This window comes from Pongo abelii, chromosome 13 (assembly GCF_028885655.2).
Source record: "Pongo abelii isolate AG06213 chromosome 13, NHGRI_mPonAbe1-v2.0_pri, whole genome shotgun sequence".
Lineage (NCBI taxonomy): Eukaryota > Metazoa > Chordata > Mammalia > Primates > Hominidae > Pongo > Pongo abelii.
Window position 1 is genome coordinate 116,947,340 of NC_071998.2, and position 17,664 is coordinate 116,965,003.

The following is a 17,664-nucleotide window of genomic DNA, read 5'->3' on the forward strand; positions in this document are numbered from 1 at the left end:
AGCTCTGGGCACGATCATTCATGTGAAGTATAGTTTCTCCACTTGATGGCCATATGGCCACTCTTGTCTTTTAAGTTCCCCGAGGGCAGTCAGCTACATCTTATTTATCAGTGCATGGTGCAGAGCTGGTATGCAATAAATGTTTGCAATGAGCCAGTACAATATGGGTGTCTAGTAAATGATATATTCGATGGATAGAGATGTGTAAATGAATCCACTCTGCACACGAGAAAAATCAATGGAAATAAACAAACATTTGTGAAGCACACACCAGATTCTACGTGTGAAAGCATTCCCCTTCCCCAGTCCCAATATCTCTTTTTTTTTTTTTTTTTTTTTAACATGTAAGGAAGTTAAGGCTTACAAGATGCAGTAACTTGCCCAGTCCATATAACTGATAAAAAGATCTAAACCAGTCCGTCAGGTTTCAAGTCCACTGCTAAAGGAAAAACTTTTGTTTTAAAATTTTAAAAAATTTCAAATGTTAACTGTTTTTGTTTTCGCCGTAACAACGACTGCAAGAGTCTAGGAAAAAGAGCTGTGGTACTGGAATAGGAGAAAAAGGAGCTGAATACCAGCTCTGCCACACACTAGTGGGGAATCCTTGAGCACGTCACTTTCTCTCTCTCAGCCTGTTCCCTCACCTGGAGCTAATACTCCCTAGATCACTGTTCTGTTAGGATAATTAAGAGGAAAGTTCCAATGTATACACAAAAGATTAACTCTTCAAAAGTTGTAGTTTTCCCATTTGTACCCCCCTACATCTCACTGATGTCAATCACCTCCCTAATCACAAAACTCTGGAATCTTAAAGCCAAAAAGAATCCAAGAGGTCATCTAAGCCACGTTCCTGGTTCTAAACATGCAGAAATCAAGGCTCATAGATGAGAGATTACTTGTCCTACATCAGACAGAAGGAACTGCATGGCCAGGACTAACACTCAGGTCTTCTGATTCCCTGTCAGTGTTCCTTCTAACACATGGCCTAGTAGTCCTGGAAATCAAGTTTCCATTTTGTGAGTATGAACGTCATTAATGAAAATAAAAATCTCAGCTGGGCACAGTGGTTCATACCTGTAATCCCAGCACTCTGGGAGGCTGAGGGGGGCGGATTACCTGGTCAGGAGTTGGAGACCAGCCTGACCAACATGGTGAAACCCCGCCTCTACTAAAAATACAAAAATTAGCCGGGCGTGGTGGCATGCACCTGTAATCCCAGCTACTTGGGAGGCTGAGGTAGGAGAATCGCTTAAACCCAGGAGGCGGAGGTTACAGTGAGCCGAGATCACACCACTGCACTCCAGCCTGGGCGACAGAGACTCTGACTCAAAAAAAAAAAAAAAAGAAAAGAAGAATCTCTGAGAATTAGAACACCCGGATTCTATGCCCAGCTAGGTGACCCTAGGCTGTCATTTGATTTCTCTGGATAGAGGTCTTCAAGATAGTAAAATCATGGCCTTGTTCTTCGAGGGAGAAGACAATCTCTCCACTGCAAACCATGCAGAGCAAAGTACCCCAGGATGAGAAGGCTGAATGTAAAATGACACCATCCTTAGTCCCCTCCATACCTACAAGGATTGTCTCCTGGGCTAGACCTCAGTGCTTGATATTCATTCCAACCAGATTCCCTCTTCTAACCTGGTAATTAATCAGGTAGTGAAAAGGTAGTACAACAACAGTAATCTCGTTGTAACAAAAATACGTCCATGTTGTTTACCTCTTAGTCCCCTAACCTCCAACAATTACAATCAACACATCTTAAATGACACCTGACATCTGCCTCATTTAAAATTACTCTCTCGAAAATAAAAGAATAAAATTACCCTATCGTTTTCTCCTCTGAATGGCCTGGTAAGTCAGGCTGGGCATCTGAGTGCACATCCCTGTCATCTGAGAGGAAGTGACTGATGGGAGACGAAGTGTCTGGAAGGTGACTAACGTCTGAAAGCAATTCCTTAGCCAGTTTCAAGGCTGGCTGACAAGCGAGAACAAAGAAGAGGCTTTTTGCTCCACTCTCACCTCAAAGAGCACTGCCTCAGATTCCCCAAACACAAACCAGACAATAGGATATACCCCACCTCCCAAAAAGATGTACAGTGTCTTCAAGGACATGGTAACAGTCTATGATCTGTAGTCAGCAGGTCCAAAACAGCTGCCAATGGGTGAGAGACTCCGTCTCAAAAAAAAAAAAAAAAGAAAAGAAAATAAGAAAATAAGAATCTCTGAGAATTAGAACACCTGGATTCTATGCCCAGCTAGGTGACCCTAGGCTGTCATTTGATTTCTCTGGATAGAGGTCTTCAAGATAGTAAAATCATGGCCTCGTTCTTTGAGGGAGAAGCCCTCTTTCAGTGCTTCCTAATTCAGGGATGGTTTCATTATCCATCCAGCTCCACAAGCCGGACACGGACCAGGAAATCATCCTTCAAACCCCCTTCTAACCCTGTTCTCTGCATACATCATCAAATCCTACCACTTTTGCCTACTACTAAATATCTCTTGAATTCATTCACTCCATCTTCATCCTAACAAGCAAGCCCAAGTTACCACTCTCTCACCCAGAGCACTGCAAAAAATGTCTTGATTAGTTTCTCTATCCTCACAAACCCTTCTCAGGGATATACTGGGCAGCACAGCCCCAGGGGTCTTTTCAAAACAACTTTGATTACCTCACCTCCCCATTTAAATCCTTGTTCAAGGCTTCCCCATGCCATGAGGTTAAAGAGAACACCTCTATCAGTCATACCTGGTCTTCCCCCAGAGCTTCACCTTTCACCACGATCTACTTCACCCTAGGGCTCCAGTCACACAACTTTCTTTTGGTTCCTCAAAATTGCCAAATTCCCCTTGCCTCAGACCTTCTGTTTCTCCTTTCTCCTCCCCCTTTTCTTAGCTAATTCTTACTCATCCTTTAGCTCTCAGATCAAAAGATTTTAACCCAAGCCTAACAAACATGTTCTTTCCATGGCAAGAGTCTGCCTTCCTTTGAAAAGCCTTAAGCCAATGGTGAATTCTACCTCATGGAATTTTTAGAAGACGGCTCCACAACAAAGGAAGCCACCACAGACTGGCAAGGTTCACAGCTAACTGCAGAAATGAGGCCTAAACAGAGAGCTCAGGGTGGAAGAAGTTAGTTTTAAGAACTCAGCATAGAGGATTTAACGTCTATGAGGAAGTAGAATGCCAAAAACATTTTGTTGTGATTCCTATTTAACTCATTACGAATTGACCATCAAGACAAAAATCCCAATGTCTTCCCTTGGGATTTTCAGTATAACATGAAGCAACAGCAACAGGAGAGAATTAATATAATGGTAAGGGGGAAATAATCTCACAAAGAGATGTCTTTAATGAATCTGATCCTTCTTTTTCAGACACAATCTTGCTCTGTCACCTAGGCTGGAGTGCAGTGGTGCAATCACAGCTCACTGCAGCCTCAACCTCCTGGGCTCAAGTGATCCTTCCGCCTCAGCCTCCCAACATGCTGGGGTTACAGGCATGAGCCACTGTGCCCGGCGACCCTTCTATACCATATACCGGAATATGTAAATGGTAGTGAATATCTAATCTCCATCTTCTTTTAGAAATAGAATAGACTAACAAAAACTGATCTATGAAAGGAAGACTAGTAAAATACAGTCACAGAGATAAGTAGCCAAGAGAATAACTGCTAAAATCACATTGAGACTTTTCTTTAAAAAAAGTATGTAGGTTGGACGCAGTGGCTCACACCTGTAATCCCAGCACTTTGGGAGGCCGAGGCGGGCAGATCACCTGAGGTCAGGAGTTTGAGACGAGCCTGGCCAACATGGTGAAACCCCACCTCTATTAAAAATTCAAAAATTAGCCAGGTGTATTGGCAGGCACCTGTAATCCCAGCTACTCGGGAGGCTGAGGCGGGAGAAATCACTTGAACCTGGGAAGCAGGGGCTGCAGTGAGCTGAGATGGTGCGACTGCACTCCAGCCTGGGCAAAAGAGAGAGACTCTGTCTCAAAACAAAACAAAACAAAACAAAGGTATTTAAATGAAGCCACTGAACAACTGAGACAAACAGCTCCTAATTCAAAATATAGTCACTCTAGATTTATCTCTTACTGGGCACTAAGCAAGCAAAGCCCTGGAGAACTCTTACTGAAAGGAGCAGTGGTGGACTTTTCGTATCACGCAGTCAACTTCTTTCTTCACTCATGGTTACCCCCGCACCCCCACCAGTTGAGTAGGGGTTGGGGGTAAAGGAGAGGGAAGTAAGGCCAGAAGACCCTTAGGCTGAAGGCCACTGCCTCAGCTCAGGCAGCATTAAGTAAAAGCTGCTTTCTAGAAACATAGCCAACAATAAAAAGCCCAGGCTACATTTTTTTTTTCTTTGGGAAAGAGATCCAGAAGCAAACATAGTTTAACATATTAGAAGGGATCATTCCCACAATAGCATATTTTCCAAGTTCAGATGAGGTGCCTTTTCCGTTAAGGGCAATTTTTCTTTTTACATGATTTCAATTCGCTGACCTTTTCTGAGTTTGCAACATTTCTCGATGGCTTCATGCTTTTCTGCAAAGTTTTAAGTGACTTTCTTTGAAGAGAGCTATTTAATGCCAATGATTGTAGAAAACATTTGTTCATAATTATCCAGACATAGACTGGAACAATGCTGAAACAAGAGCAGCATGCAAAAATGTATTTAAGGACTATCATCCCAAAATGCTGCTAAAAGCTATTAACCAGTATGTGTTAATTGCCACAGCATTCATATTAATTTTCACTTCAGGCTCGACATTGTGGAATATTTCCCCTGATACATTTTAAACAAAGTTTAATTTAAGGAACTGCTTCTATCAACACTTATGAAAATTAACAGCCAAGCAATTAGCACTCATGAATTATCCCTTCCCCCATGCTCTCTGCAGCTTCCCTGTTAAAACAGTTTCTAATAGAGAAATGGTTACTTTCTAACAAGTTAACACAATCAAAGTCACAGTTGTCTATATGAACCAGAACTGGTTTGCTCTTTCAAGCACTTGTCAAGTCAAACATTCCCCTTATATTTAGAAAATAGTATTTAGCTAAGCCCAAAAAGTAGGATATTTAACATTTTAGAAACTGCCAAGCAATCACCAATATTGAACCATTTTCTCACCGAAAGTTTAAAAAAATAGCCAATCCCCCAACCCACCCAAAGGAAGTAATTACTTGTCTCAATCTTCCTAGTGAAGGACCAAAACCCCACTGGACTCCCTGAACTTCAACATGCAGACCGTTTTCACCCACTCTGCTGAACTTCTTCTTTACGACATTATTCTAAAATCCTGGCTTTTAAAAACACATTCCCTCTCACTCAATCCTGTCAACCACATAACGAAGTACGTGGGAGAGACATCGTCACTGCCCCATCGTCAGTGCCCTGTGTTACCCCTTTACAAAGAGAAAGCAGCAGAAGTGGGATATTTGTTGAGTGTTTCCTATGTGCTACACGTCCTGCTAAACACGTCCTGCTCATTTCATCCTCCTGAGGAAGATACACTGTCATCATTTCTTTCACAGATCAGGACTGGAACTTGTAGAGAAGAAGCATTTTTTCCTTCTACCCTTATAAATGCTTGGCTGAGGCCCCTGTAACAAGAAACAGAGTAACAAAAGACAAGCACACAAATTTATGTAACCGAAATTTTACATGACATAGAGCCATCATAAGAAAACGAAGACCCAAGAAACCGTTGGTTAAATCTGAGGGTTTTTATATTAAGTTTGACGAAAAGCGGAAAGTCATGTGGAAAATATGATAGGAAAAAGGTAGGAAGTCAGTGTTGTAAACTGTGGGGAAATTTTGCAAAGACTGTTCTTTAAGATTCATCTTCGGAGATTAGGATGCTCCTTTCCTCCAGGCAGAGGGAGAACTCGTCTCACATGAGGGCCTTGTGACCTGCTTAGGGGAGAAGGGCAGGGGAAGATCAGAGTTCTTCCTGCCATTTCTCAAGTTTCTTCAGCTTATGATATTCAATATTCCAAGGTGCCACATTTTGGGGTAGTGTGTCCTGAACCCCAACCTTCATGAGGTTAAGTAGCTAGCCTGAAGTCACACAGTAAGTGGAGCCACGGGGATTCGAATGGAGGCTTTACTACAGAATAGGTCGCTTTTATTAAACGACGCTGCCTCTCACTGTGCTAGATGCTTCATCCTAGCATTATCCTATTTGATGGTCTCATGAGGCTTGTGAGGATCTCACACCCATCTCCTTTCAGAGGTGAAAAAACTGACTGCGGTGACACAACTTGCTAATCAGTCCCTTTTTTTTTATTATTACTAACTGTATTGATAGGAAATGGGTACTTGAACTTCTGATGGTCTATTAAGGATAATATCTGCAAATGCAATTTGACCAGAATAGTGATAATGTGCTAGCAAAAGAGTCTCAAGAAAGTGATATGGCATAAAATGGATAGGGTTAGATTTCCTTCTTAAAACATAACCTAATCTGAAACAGGTGGAGAAACAGGGCAGAAAATCCACATATTTTGAGGCACTTAAATTAGTGCTGAATGTCTACTGCCTCTCAGCAAAGCCCACTCCCCAATCACCTCAAAGCAACCTCCTGTCACAACCAACAGCTCCCACATCCAGTGAAATCAGAAGGACTGGCACAAGAAGTTTTCCAATTGTCTCAACCTCTAGAATAGAGGTTTTGTGTTGTTAACGAGGCTATTCAGAGGTTCCGTTCTCAACAATGCTTAAGAATTCAGGCAGATGGCTGAGGCTGGTTTTGCGCATCTGACCAAAGCATGCCCTAAAACTGCTTGGCAATCAACCTTGAACTTTTTTCAAATGATACAGTTATTGATAATCCAGACTCTAAAACAGATCACAGACAGCATCACCAATTTGCTAAAGAAATAACATCAAAATGATAAACCTGACCCCAAAAATTGTCAAAATTACACCAAGGCACATGTCTAAGTACAGCCTCTCCCTCTCAATTTCATGCCTTAAAAAATTATTAGCCAACCACAATTTTAAAAAGCTTTTTATAAAATTATTAACCAGCTACAGGAACCAAAAATTACTTGGAAATATTCACTTTAATTTAGCACAATAGCTAAGAGATGCTCACCCTTAGAATCATAAAAACCAACAATCCAGTTGGCATGAACTGTTAAGAACACTATATGTGCCTGCTTGACTAAAATGTAATAGTAAAGCCATAGCAAAAGCAAAATCCTTTCTTCAAATCTAACACTAGTTTAATCTTAAGGAAGATCTCACAGCAGTTAGTCTCTTGAGGAAATACATAATTAAGTAGTTTTTTAGCATATTTAATTAGACCCCAAACTCTTCCCCGTCCCCTTCTCTCCCCAATTATGTACTATTTGCCCAAGAGACCTAAGCAACTCAGTTAATTATGTAAATAAGGCAAGAGTTATTCCCAAGAAAAGCATTGTGAATATTTGTAGGGGGAAAAAAAGCTGTACATATTTTAGAGGCTTTAACAAATCTTTGAAAAAAAAAAAAAAAAGAGTATCAAAATACATAGAAAACCCTTATATTTGAGGCAAAAAGCATGGCGTTCCAACGACAAGACAGTGAATGGTTAAAACAAGACACTCATTTCATTTCTTAAATATGAGCTGAATAAAAATAAAATAATTTTAAGTTACAACAGTAACAAAAATTTAGTGCTGAACGTCAGATGATTTATGGGAGGAATCAATCTGGAAATTATTAAGAGTCGACTCTCAGGGAAAAGGCTTTATTATCAAGGGGTTGACATGATCTTAACTCTAGAGGCAGCCATGGTGCTGTTATAACTACTACAATCCCATTATTATGCAATCACAAAATGCTAATTTGATCATTTTGAGGTGTTATTTGAATAGTCATTTTAATTTCTAGGTTACAAAAAGGCTTGACTCAAGTATAATTCTCTATTAATCATTGAGATGTCATTGTATATCATATTGACGCTTTTCACAAAGATAAAGACTAATTTAATATGTACAGTACAATATCCTTCAAATATTAGCCATTTTCATTACATATCTGCCAAATGCATCAATATTAAATAATAGATGAGAACAAGGGTTTAATTGTATTTTAGCAATTGTAATATGTAAGATAATAATACAATAGCATCACATAAGATAGACTTATCAATATCTAAATCTTTCTTAATCAATGCATAATGGTGACTGCTCTGCACTCACATCCTTTGTGGATTACAAATAGACTTGCTACGACAAAAGCATTGAGAGTCTTCAGTGTAAACACACATCTAGCGAGAATAATTCCTTTGTGACAAAGGAGATGGTTTACTTTTTATTTTCCCGCTGGTACTTCAGAAGTTAGATATATACACACCAAGCAGAGTTCACAACCTTGTGACAAATCCGAACCTAAGTAATTAACAATAAAGTCTATGGTATAAAGAGAATTATAGAGTATTTTAAAAGATCTGTGCTATTTTTTGATATAAACACATTATCACACATTAACTATTCCAGAAATTACATCCTCAAACAATGAGATGGTATCAGGCAATGGAAGGAAATAAATTCCAACTGCTTACCCTAATGCCAAGAATAACTTCTCCCATGTCTAAACGAATCATTGTAGTATTTTTTTTTAAATCTTATGTAGTCCAACTTGCCATTTTCCAGAGGCTGACATTCCTGTCCCCTGGGGGAACTTCCTTCTCCGTGCTACATTCCACAAAACAGGAGAAAGCAGCAAGGGCAGACGAAAGAGAAGCTTTACATCAATACAGTCTATAACTTACTAAAAGTGCTGTCAGATGGTTTTTGGAGGAAACTTCCAGAGCATATTAGGACCTTTATATTACTTATGCATTTTGTTTCTAGATTTTGCTCTTATCCCCCAGAAACATCAATAACCTCATGTGCCAATGGCCATACATGCTTACTGAAACCTATGGAAATCTGCTGAATTGTAGGAAGTAAAAGTCTTTCGAAGAGAAAACATCTCTGCTCAAAGAGGACAACTGACAGAACCAGCTCATGGAAAAAAAAAAAAAAAGCAAGCATAAGCAAAAAGCTGTATGTTTATTAACTGTAATGGCGTTGAAGTAAGACAAATTATACACGACACCTCCAGGCAAAGAGCTATCACTCAGCACCCCACACCACTGCCAGACAGCAAACATCATGGCAATAAATACAAAAATCAACCGCTACTGTCTTCTGAACAAGGCCCTGCTCAGGTCAGCACAGAGACACAAGAGGGCAGGGGGTTGGGGAAGGGGTGCTGCACATGAAACTAGGATCCACCCGAAATAGTGGCCATGTTTCTAAAAGGAAAACAAACACACTTTAATTTTATAACAGCAAACTGTTAGCAAGAACAGGCAAAAAATAAAGTTAGCCTCCATAGCAAGTGTCAAGATCCCCCTACAGTGAAATACTGAAATGCAAGCAATAGCCTAGAATTCTGAAACGAAGCTCAGATCTCAACAATTTCTACATTTATAATAATCAGCCAAGACAATGCAAATTGCCTCCCAGAACCACTTTCAAGGCTTTCCCAATACAATTAGACCTTGATTAATCACAATCTAACTAATCCAACTTCTCAAGTATACTTAGGAGATAAAATGGATTAAAAATATACACATATATATTTCTCTCTCCCTTCCTCCCCCTCCCCTTTCTCTCATATATATATAAACATATGTATATACATATATATACACATATATATATATGTGTTGGGGAGGATTAAAATACAACAGTCCTGAGATATCTATACACAGAGAAAGAGAGAATGAAAGAGCACAGGACTGTTTTTGTTTTAATCCTCCCAAATATATTACTGTGGAAACTACACTGAACCCAAATTCATACCTTTACATCAAGTCTTAGAAAATTAAGTGACATTCTATAATTGTCAACTGATATTCTACGAAGCATTTCTGAAACCCTAAATCTAATAATAATACCAACAACAACTCCACTCAATTACAGTTTTACTTAAAAGGACAAAGTCTCATTTTTACTTACCTTGCCATCAAATTTGGAATACTCGTTAAAAGGGTTATTCAGCTGCAGAGGGCACTGTTCTAGGCGTACAGATAATATTGACTGCTTCCCAGAAATTGGAGGCTTCTCTTTGAGAGATTTTTTTTCAAACAGTGACTTTAACTCCTGGGCTGTGATACAAGAGGAAGAAAAACACCTTTGTGATTACACAGAGACAACTTGTCCACCTTCCCTAAAAAGTCTTCCTTAGAACCTTAAGGAAGGAGCATCCAGAGACATGTTCAGGTTGGATGCATGCAGAAAGCCCCACAATATACTGTGCACTGAAAAGGCAGAGCACAGAAGAACGTGCAGACCAGGATAGTCAATTTGGAAAGCGAAGGGGTTAAGGGAGGGGGGAGAATCAGACAAAGTAACAAAGGAGCCATTTTATAAGAAGAGCACTCACATCCAGGAGACCTGAGCTTTGGCCCAGCTTTGCTACTAACAGCAAGCTATGTGACAGTGGACACTTCTCTAAACCTCCCTGGGCTTGTCAAACTAGAAAATCTCAAAGATCCCTCCTGCCTGTAATATTATGTGATTTTGGAATTCTATTTCTTCAAGGTCAAGATCTACATATTAATCCTCTAACACTCTCCAGTTGCACCTTGCACAAACTCTTGATGCCAAAGATGAAGAGGAGAAAAAGAGAAAGGATATTTATAATAACAGTAGCTAACATTTATTGCTGCTCGGCCTTCTGGCTAAGATCCAGTGTAGTAACAGTAGCTAACATTTATTTAGCAAGTCAATATATCTCATTTAATCCTCATAACAAGCCTATGAGGTAGATAGTAGCATTATCTCAGATTTGTCAATGTGGAAACAAGCTTAGAATATTTTGATTAGCCCTGGACCACACAGCTAATAAGTAACAGAACTAGAATTTGCACCTGACCAAGGCTCTTATACATTAGGGCACTAATGAACAAGGTAGACACCGAATAAATTTTGTTGCATGAATGGAATGATTGAAATAATTCAGATTAAAATTATTAAATCTGAATCTTCAGTTCTTATTCATTAGTGAACCAAGACAAGTTCTGTAACTTTTTAAAGATCATTTAATTCTCTAAATCAATTGGAATATCAATCAAGGTGGGAGTAGCTAGATGATAAGTGGCTATGAGGAAATGTCCACACTTAAAGTTTTTAAATAAATCAATCTGAGACTTTAAAATCTGCAATAGACATGTTCAACCCCATTCCACTTTAGCATAGTCAAATTAAACCGAGAGAGAACAGAACTCCGAAACAGTCATTTAGAACTTTCAAAAAAAAAATGTAACTGCAGCTGGGCACCGTGGTTCAAACCTGTAATCCCAGCACTTTGGAAAGGCAAGGTGGGAGGACCACTTGAGCACGGGAGTTCGACATAATCAACATATTAAACACAGATTTGAAGAGGAATTAGACTATAATTCAATTCAAGTAATATTTTAAATATGGGAAGTACTTTTCTACCTGTAATCTATTACCAGTTTCATGGTTACAATTGGTAAAGAAATGATCCTTTATTAAGCATCTATTATGAGCCAGGATCAATACTAGGTATTTTCCTCACCTGGCACAGTCACAGTCTTCACAGATCCTAAGAGAGATGTTACTACTAGCTCCATGAAGAAACTGAGGAATCCCAAACATAAGTAATGTATAGACTTCACACAGCTGTTACCAATAGGGTTAGGTGAAATGTGATGCTATGATTAACCCTTTCATTCTCAGACATTCACACTCAGACCTCTCTCCTCAACCTAACACCTCCTCCCCTCTTCCTCCTTTGTCGAGGCTTGGAGAATAGAAACAACCAAAGAGAACTTTTGCATGCTCTCATCTGCTCTTCTATCTGCCTGTCCTCCTATTACCATGGATGAACTCCCTCTACCCTTACCTTAGGCCAGCCCTTCCCTTGTGCACTAGATCCCATCCCTCTTACCAACTCATGAACAGCTCTCCAGCAATTCTCTTCTCTCTCTTCCACTGTCAATTTTTCTCTTAGTGAATTAGTCACATCAGCACACAGTACTGAAACACTGCTCATTTAAAAAAAGAAAAATCCACTCTCTATCCCATACTCCCTCCCTTCTGGTTACTACCGTATTTTTCTGCTTCTTAAAATGTCTGTCTATATTCTTCCTGTCCAGTCCCACCACTTCCATTCAATCAAATCCACTCCAAGCAGGCATATTCAGGCCACACTACTCCACCAAAGCAGCTTTTATCCAGGTCACCAATTATCCCTTTGTTGCTAAATCTGTTGGTCAATTTTTAATCCTCATCTTACAAGATGTCTTGGCAGCATTTGACACGGTTCCTCACTCCCTCCTGTTTTAACACTTTTTTCACTTGCTCCCCAGGACTCCACTCTATCTGGCTTTTATACTGTCTCTCAGGCTACTTCTTCTCGGTCCCTCTGCTGATTCATCTCATTTCCCCCTTGAATCACTGGCATTTCCCAAGGCACAGCACTTGGACCTCTTCTCAATCTACATTCACACCACTGGTGATCTCATCCAGTCAAATGCTTTTAAATACCATCTATAAGAGGCAAAACTAAATTGGGGTGACATAAATCAGAACAATGCTTGCCTCTGGGGAGTGAAATGACTAAAAAGGGGCACCAGGGAACTTCTTTGGGGTGACAGAATTGCTCTATACTTGTCTGGGATGCTTATATATGCATCCCTTGTCTGGGATGCTTATATATGCTTATATATGCATATAAATGTATATGTCTGTCAAAAGTCACTGAGCTGTACATTTAATATCTGTACGTTTCACTATATGTAAAGCATACCTCAAAAAAAGTAAATAAATAAAAAGGGAAACCCCAAGTAAATACCTTCTACATGCTAGTACCTCTCAATGATTATTTCTAACCCTAAACACTCCCTGAAATTATAGACATCCAACTTTCTACCAGACACTTTCACTTGGATGTCCACCAGGCACCTCAAGTGTTACCTATCCGTAACCAAACTCTTGATCTTTCCCCAAAGCTCCCACTCCCACAGTCTCCTCAGTTAATGGCAATTCAGTTCTATTAGGCCAAAAACTTGGGAGTCATCCTGACTTCTCACATCTTACCCATGAATCAACACTTCAAAAGCTATTCAGAACCGTGGCAACCGCTAGCAACGCTGTATTATCATCACCTTAAAATCCGCTTTACTGTTTCTGCCCTTGCCTCCTCACCCCAACCCTTGTTTCTTCCCGACACAGCTGCCAATATGAGTCTTTTAAAATACAAGTTACAAACTTCAGAATGAGGAGAAAAATTGATAAATCTGACCACATGAAAAGAAAACACTTTTGGATGGGAAAAAAAATAAAAAGACAAATGATAAATTAGGAAAGAATAAAGGTCAATATTCCTAATATGTAAATATTCTAAAAGTAGACACTGAACAACACACATAGAAAAATAAGACAAAAATATGAAATGTTCATAGAAAAAGAAATGTAAACAGCTCTTAAATGCAAATATTCTCAACCACATTCATAAGAGATATGCAAATTAAAACTACATTTCATCAGATTGGCAAAAATCTAAAGATTTGAGGCTCTGAGGACATAGACACTCTATATGTTACCTGTGGGAGCATGAAACAGCGAAAGTCCTATGAGAGGGAATTCGGAAGATCAAGGAAAATCACATCTTCATTTACCCTCTGACCTAACAATACCACTTAGATACATTGGTAAAACAAAACTTTAAAAAATATGCATAAAACTATTCCCTGCAGTGCCATTTGCAAAAGCAAAGCCTGAAAACAAACAAACATCCCTCACCGGGGCATGGGTTGGCACTGGTACATCCGTATCACAGAGTATTATGCAGCTGTAAATGGAATGAAGCTTATCTCTATATATTGCTCCAGAAAAATCCTCGGAATATATTACTAAATGAAAAAAGTATTGTACAAAACAGTATGTATAGTATGCTATCTTTAATATAAAAAGGGGATATAAATATAAATATGCTTATATATAGTTTTAAATGGACAAAAAACCTTTTTAAAAATGACTATAAAAGAGTGAAGGGAACAGAAAGTGAAGCTAGATTTCCCTGACTTTATCTTGCTTTATGTTTCTGACTTTGAAGCCATGTCAATGTTTTAAATAATTATAAAAGAAAATTAAAAGCATAACCTCTAAAAACAAAGGCAAAATGAAATACATGAACCTAAGTATAATAATGACTTGGCAGATTAACTACAAAGAAGGGAATTATTTTAAATAACTTTGTTACCCAGCAAATGACCCAATTTCTTCAACAAATAAATTATAAGAAAAAAGTGAAAGAGAAGATATAGATTAAAAAATGAGACATTAACCAAAGTAGTAGATGGATCTTAGATCCAAACACGAACAAACCAATAGAGAAAAAAGAAAAATTTGAGATGATTAGGGAAATATGAACAATAATTGGATATTTAATAATATTAAATAATTATTTCTTGGCCAGGCACTGTGGCTCACGACTGTAATTCCAGCACTTCGGGAGGCCAAGATAGGCAGATCACTTGAGCCCAGGAGTTCAAGACCAGCTGGCCAACATGGCAAAATCCCATCTCTACAAAAAATGCAAAAATTAGCCAGGAATGGTGACATGTGCCTGTAGTCCCAGCTGCTTGGGAGGCTGAGGAGGAAGAATCACTTGAGCCCAGGAGGTTGAGGTTGTAGTGAGCCATGTTCACGCCACTGCATTCTAGCCCTGGTGAGAGTGCAAGACCCTGTTTCAAAACAAAAATTTTTTTTCTGACCAGGCACGGTGGCTCACGCCTGTAATCCCAGCACTTTGGAAGGCTGAGGTGGGTGGATCACGAGGTCAGGAGATCGAGACCACACTGGCTAAGAGGGTGAAACCCTGTCTCTACCAAAAATACAAAAAATTAGCCAGGCGTGGTGGCGGGCGCCTGTAGTCCCAGCTACTCGAGAGGCTGAGGCAGGTGAATGGCGTGAACCCAGGAGGCGGAGCTTGCAGTGAGCCGAGATCGTGCCACTGCACTCCAGCCTGGGCGACAGAGCGAGACTCCATCTTAAAAAAAATAAAAATGAAAATAAAATTTTTCTTTATAATGAAATTATTTTAAATGTTTTTCAATGTAATTATTAAACATTTCTTTATAATAATTAACATAAATAATTTTAAACGATATAAAGAATATTAAAATAATATTAGTTTTTTGGAGAGTAGTAGTGCCACAGTTTTATTATGTGTTAAAAATACAAAGTATTTAGGTATGAAATTGTATAGTAGCTGGGATTTGCTTAGAAATAATCTGGGAGGGCTGGTAGTAAAATGTATAAATCAAACAGGACCAGCCATGTACTGTTCATTGTTGAAGCTGGCAGATGAGTGAAGGGAGTTTATTAAACCATTCTCTCTACTTCTGTGTATGTCTGAAATTTTCTACAATAAAAAGGTTTTTTTTTAAGGAAATTTAAACTGGGGGAAAAGAAGTCACATATCACATCACTACTCTGATCAAATCACCTCAGAGAAAAAAATACAATTCCTTACCAGACCCTCCGTAACTAGGAACCCCACTACTGACTTCTCTGATCCCACTATTCCCGTGCTTACTGTGCTCTAACCAACAGGCATCCTTCCTTGTTATTCTATTTTTTGAATACACCAGGCACATTTCTGCCTCAGAATCTTTGCACTTGCTATTTCCTCCTCTTAGAACACTCACCCCCGATATATGCATGACTCACTCCTCCACTTCCTTTAGATCTCTGCTCAAACAGTACCTTCCTAATGAGCCCTTCCTTGGCCACCCTACACAAAATAGCAAAATTCTCTGCCTAGCATTCCTTATCCCTCTTACCTGGCTATATTCTTCTCCATGCCATTTATCCATTCTGGCATATCATGCTTACTGTTTATCTACCCCCAATCGAATATAAGCCCCATGAAGACAAGGACTTTGTCTTGTTCACTATTTGTTGAAGGAATAATTTATTATTTTTTAATAATAAATATCTGTTGAATGAATAACTCTGGACCAGAGAAGCAGAAAAAGTTGCTGGGGTAGGGTATAGGAAGGGAGGACAGAGAGAGCAGATGGGCAGAAAGAAGCCAAGACAAGATGGGGGAAGTCATGAGAGCCCTTCCTTCTGGTTCCAAACCATTCATCAGGCAGACTATACTTCTTGAAAGCCCTCCTTCAAGTTGCTTTTTGTTATTTGCAACTAAACAGTTGCAATATAAACCAATTAACCAATATAAACAGTTGGACTTCACCAACAAACACAAAACTAAAAAAATTAATAGCCTGGAAATTTAATTATCATCAGCTTTATGAAAAAGCACACACTATAGCATTCGGAAGATGAGAATGTGTATTAGAACTTATGCATGGAACATATTAGAACTATAAGGATTTAGGGAGCAGCGGGATACAAAACAAATATATTAAAATAATAGATTTCGGCCAGGTGCGGTGGCTCACACCTGTAATCCCAGCACTCTGGGAGGCTGAGGCGGGTGGATTACCTGATGTCAGGAGTTCGAGACCAGCCTGGCCAACATGGTGAAACTCCGTCTCTACCAAAAATACAAAAATTAGCCGGGCATGGTGGCGGGCACCTGTAATCCCAGCTACTTGGAGGACTGAGGCAGGAGAATCACTTGAACCTTGGAGGCAAAGGTTGCAGTGAGCTGAGATCATGCTACTGCACTCCAGCCTGGGCAATAAGAGTAAAACTCCGTCTCAAAAAAAATAAATAAAAATAAAAATAAAATAACAGATTTATTTACAAAAGACCAATAACAAAGGTATGAGGAAGAATGTCCTATTTATCATGGTAGGCTGGGCGTGGTGGCTCATGCCTGTAATCCCAGCACTTTGGGAGGCCAAGGCAAGAAGATTACTTGAGGTCAGGAGTTTGAGACCAGCCTGGCCAACATGGTGAAACCCTGTCTCTACTAAAAATACAAAAATTAGCCAGGTGTGGTGGCATGTGCCTGTTGTTCCAGCTATTCGGGAGGCTGTGGCATGAGAATAGCTCAAACACGGGAGGTGGAGGTTACAGTGAGCCGAGGTCGTGCCACTGCAATCCAGCCTTGGCGACAGAGCGAGACTCCATCTCAAAAAAACAAAATAAAAATATAATGGTAACACAAAATATGTGGAAATAATGTTAATAAGAAATGTAAAAGTGCGGGATCTATATGGAGATAACCACAACATTTTATCTTTATGAACTACTTGTATGCACAAAAAATACAAAAAAGATCATATGAAATATGATTTGAGGTTGGGCACGGTGGCTCACACCTGTAATCCCAGCACTTTGGGAGGCCAAGGCAGGAGGATTGCTTGAGTCAAGGAGTTTAAGACCAACCTTGGCAACACAGGGAGACCCCCCATCTAAAAAATATTGTAAAAATTGGCCAGGCATAGTAGCATGCACCCGTGTGGCATAGTTACTTGGGAAACTGAGGCAGGAGGATTGCTTGGGCCCAGGAGGTCAAGGCTGCAGTGAGTCATGATCATGCCACTGCACTCCAGCTCGGGTGACAGAGCGAGACCCTGTGTCAAAATATATATCTACATATTTTTATATTAAATATTGAATAGTTTAAAATATATATACTCACATGTATAAATGAAATCTAAAATAAATACATC

The 17,664-nt window shown here is 39.5% G+C and overlaps 1 protein-coding gene across 9 annotated transcripts in view; it reads right to left on the minus strand.

Annotated features, from left to right (window-relative positions):
• MAPKAP1 (MAPK associated protein 1) overlaps window positions 1–17,664 on the minus strand; it is a 265,491-nt gene that overhangs the window by 205,060 nt on the left and 42,767 nt on the right. For 7 of the 9 annotated variants that reach the window (NM_001131510.1, XM_024251698.3, XM_063713841.1 and 4 more), the window contains 1 exon segment: window positions 10,001–10,149. The exons of 1 other annotated variant lie outside the window; for it this stretch is intronic. In NM_001131510.1, the coding sequence (NP_001124982.1) occupies window positions 10,001–10,149 (149 nt within the window). 9 annotated transcript variants of the gene reach the window in all.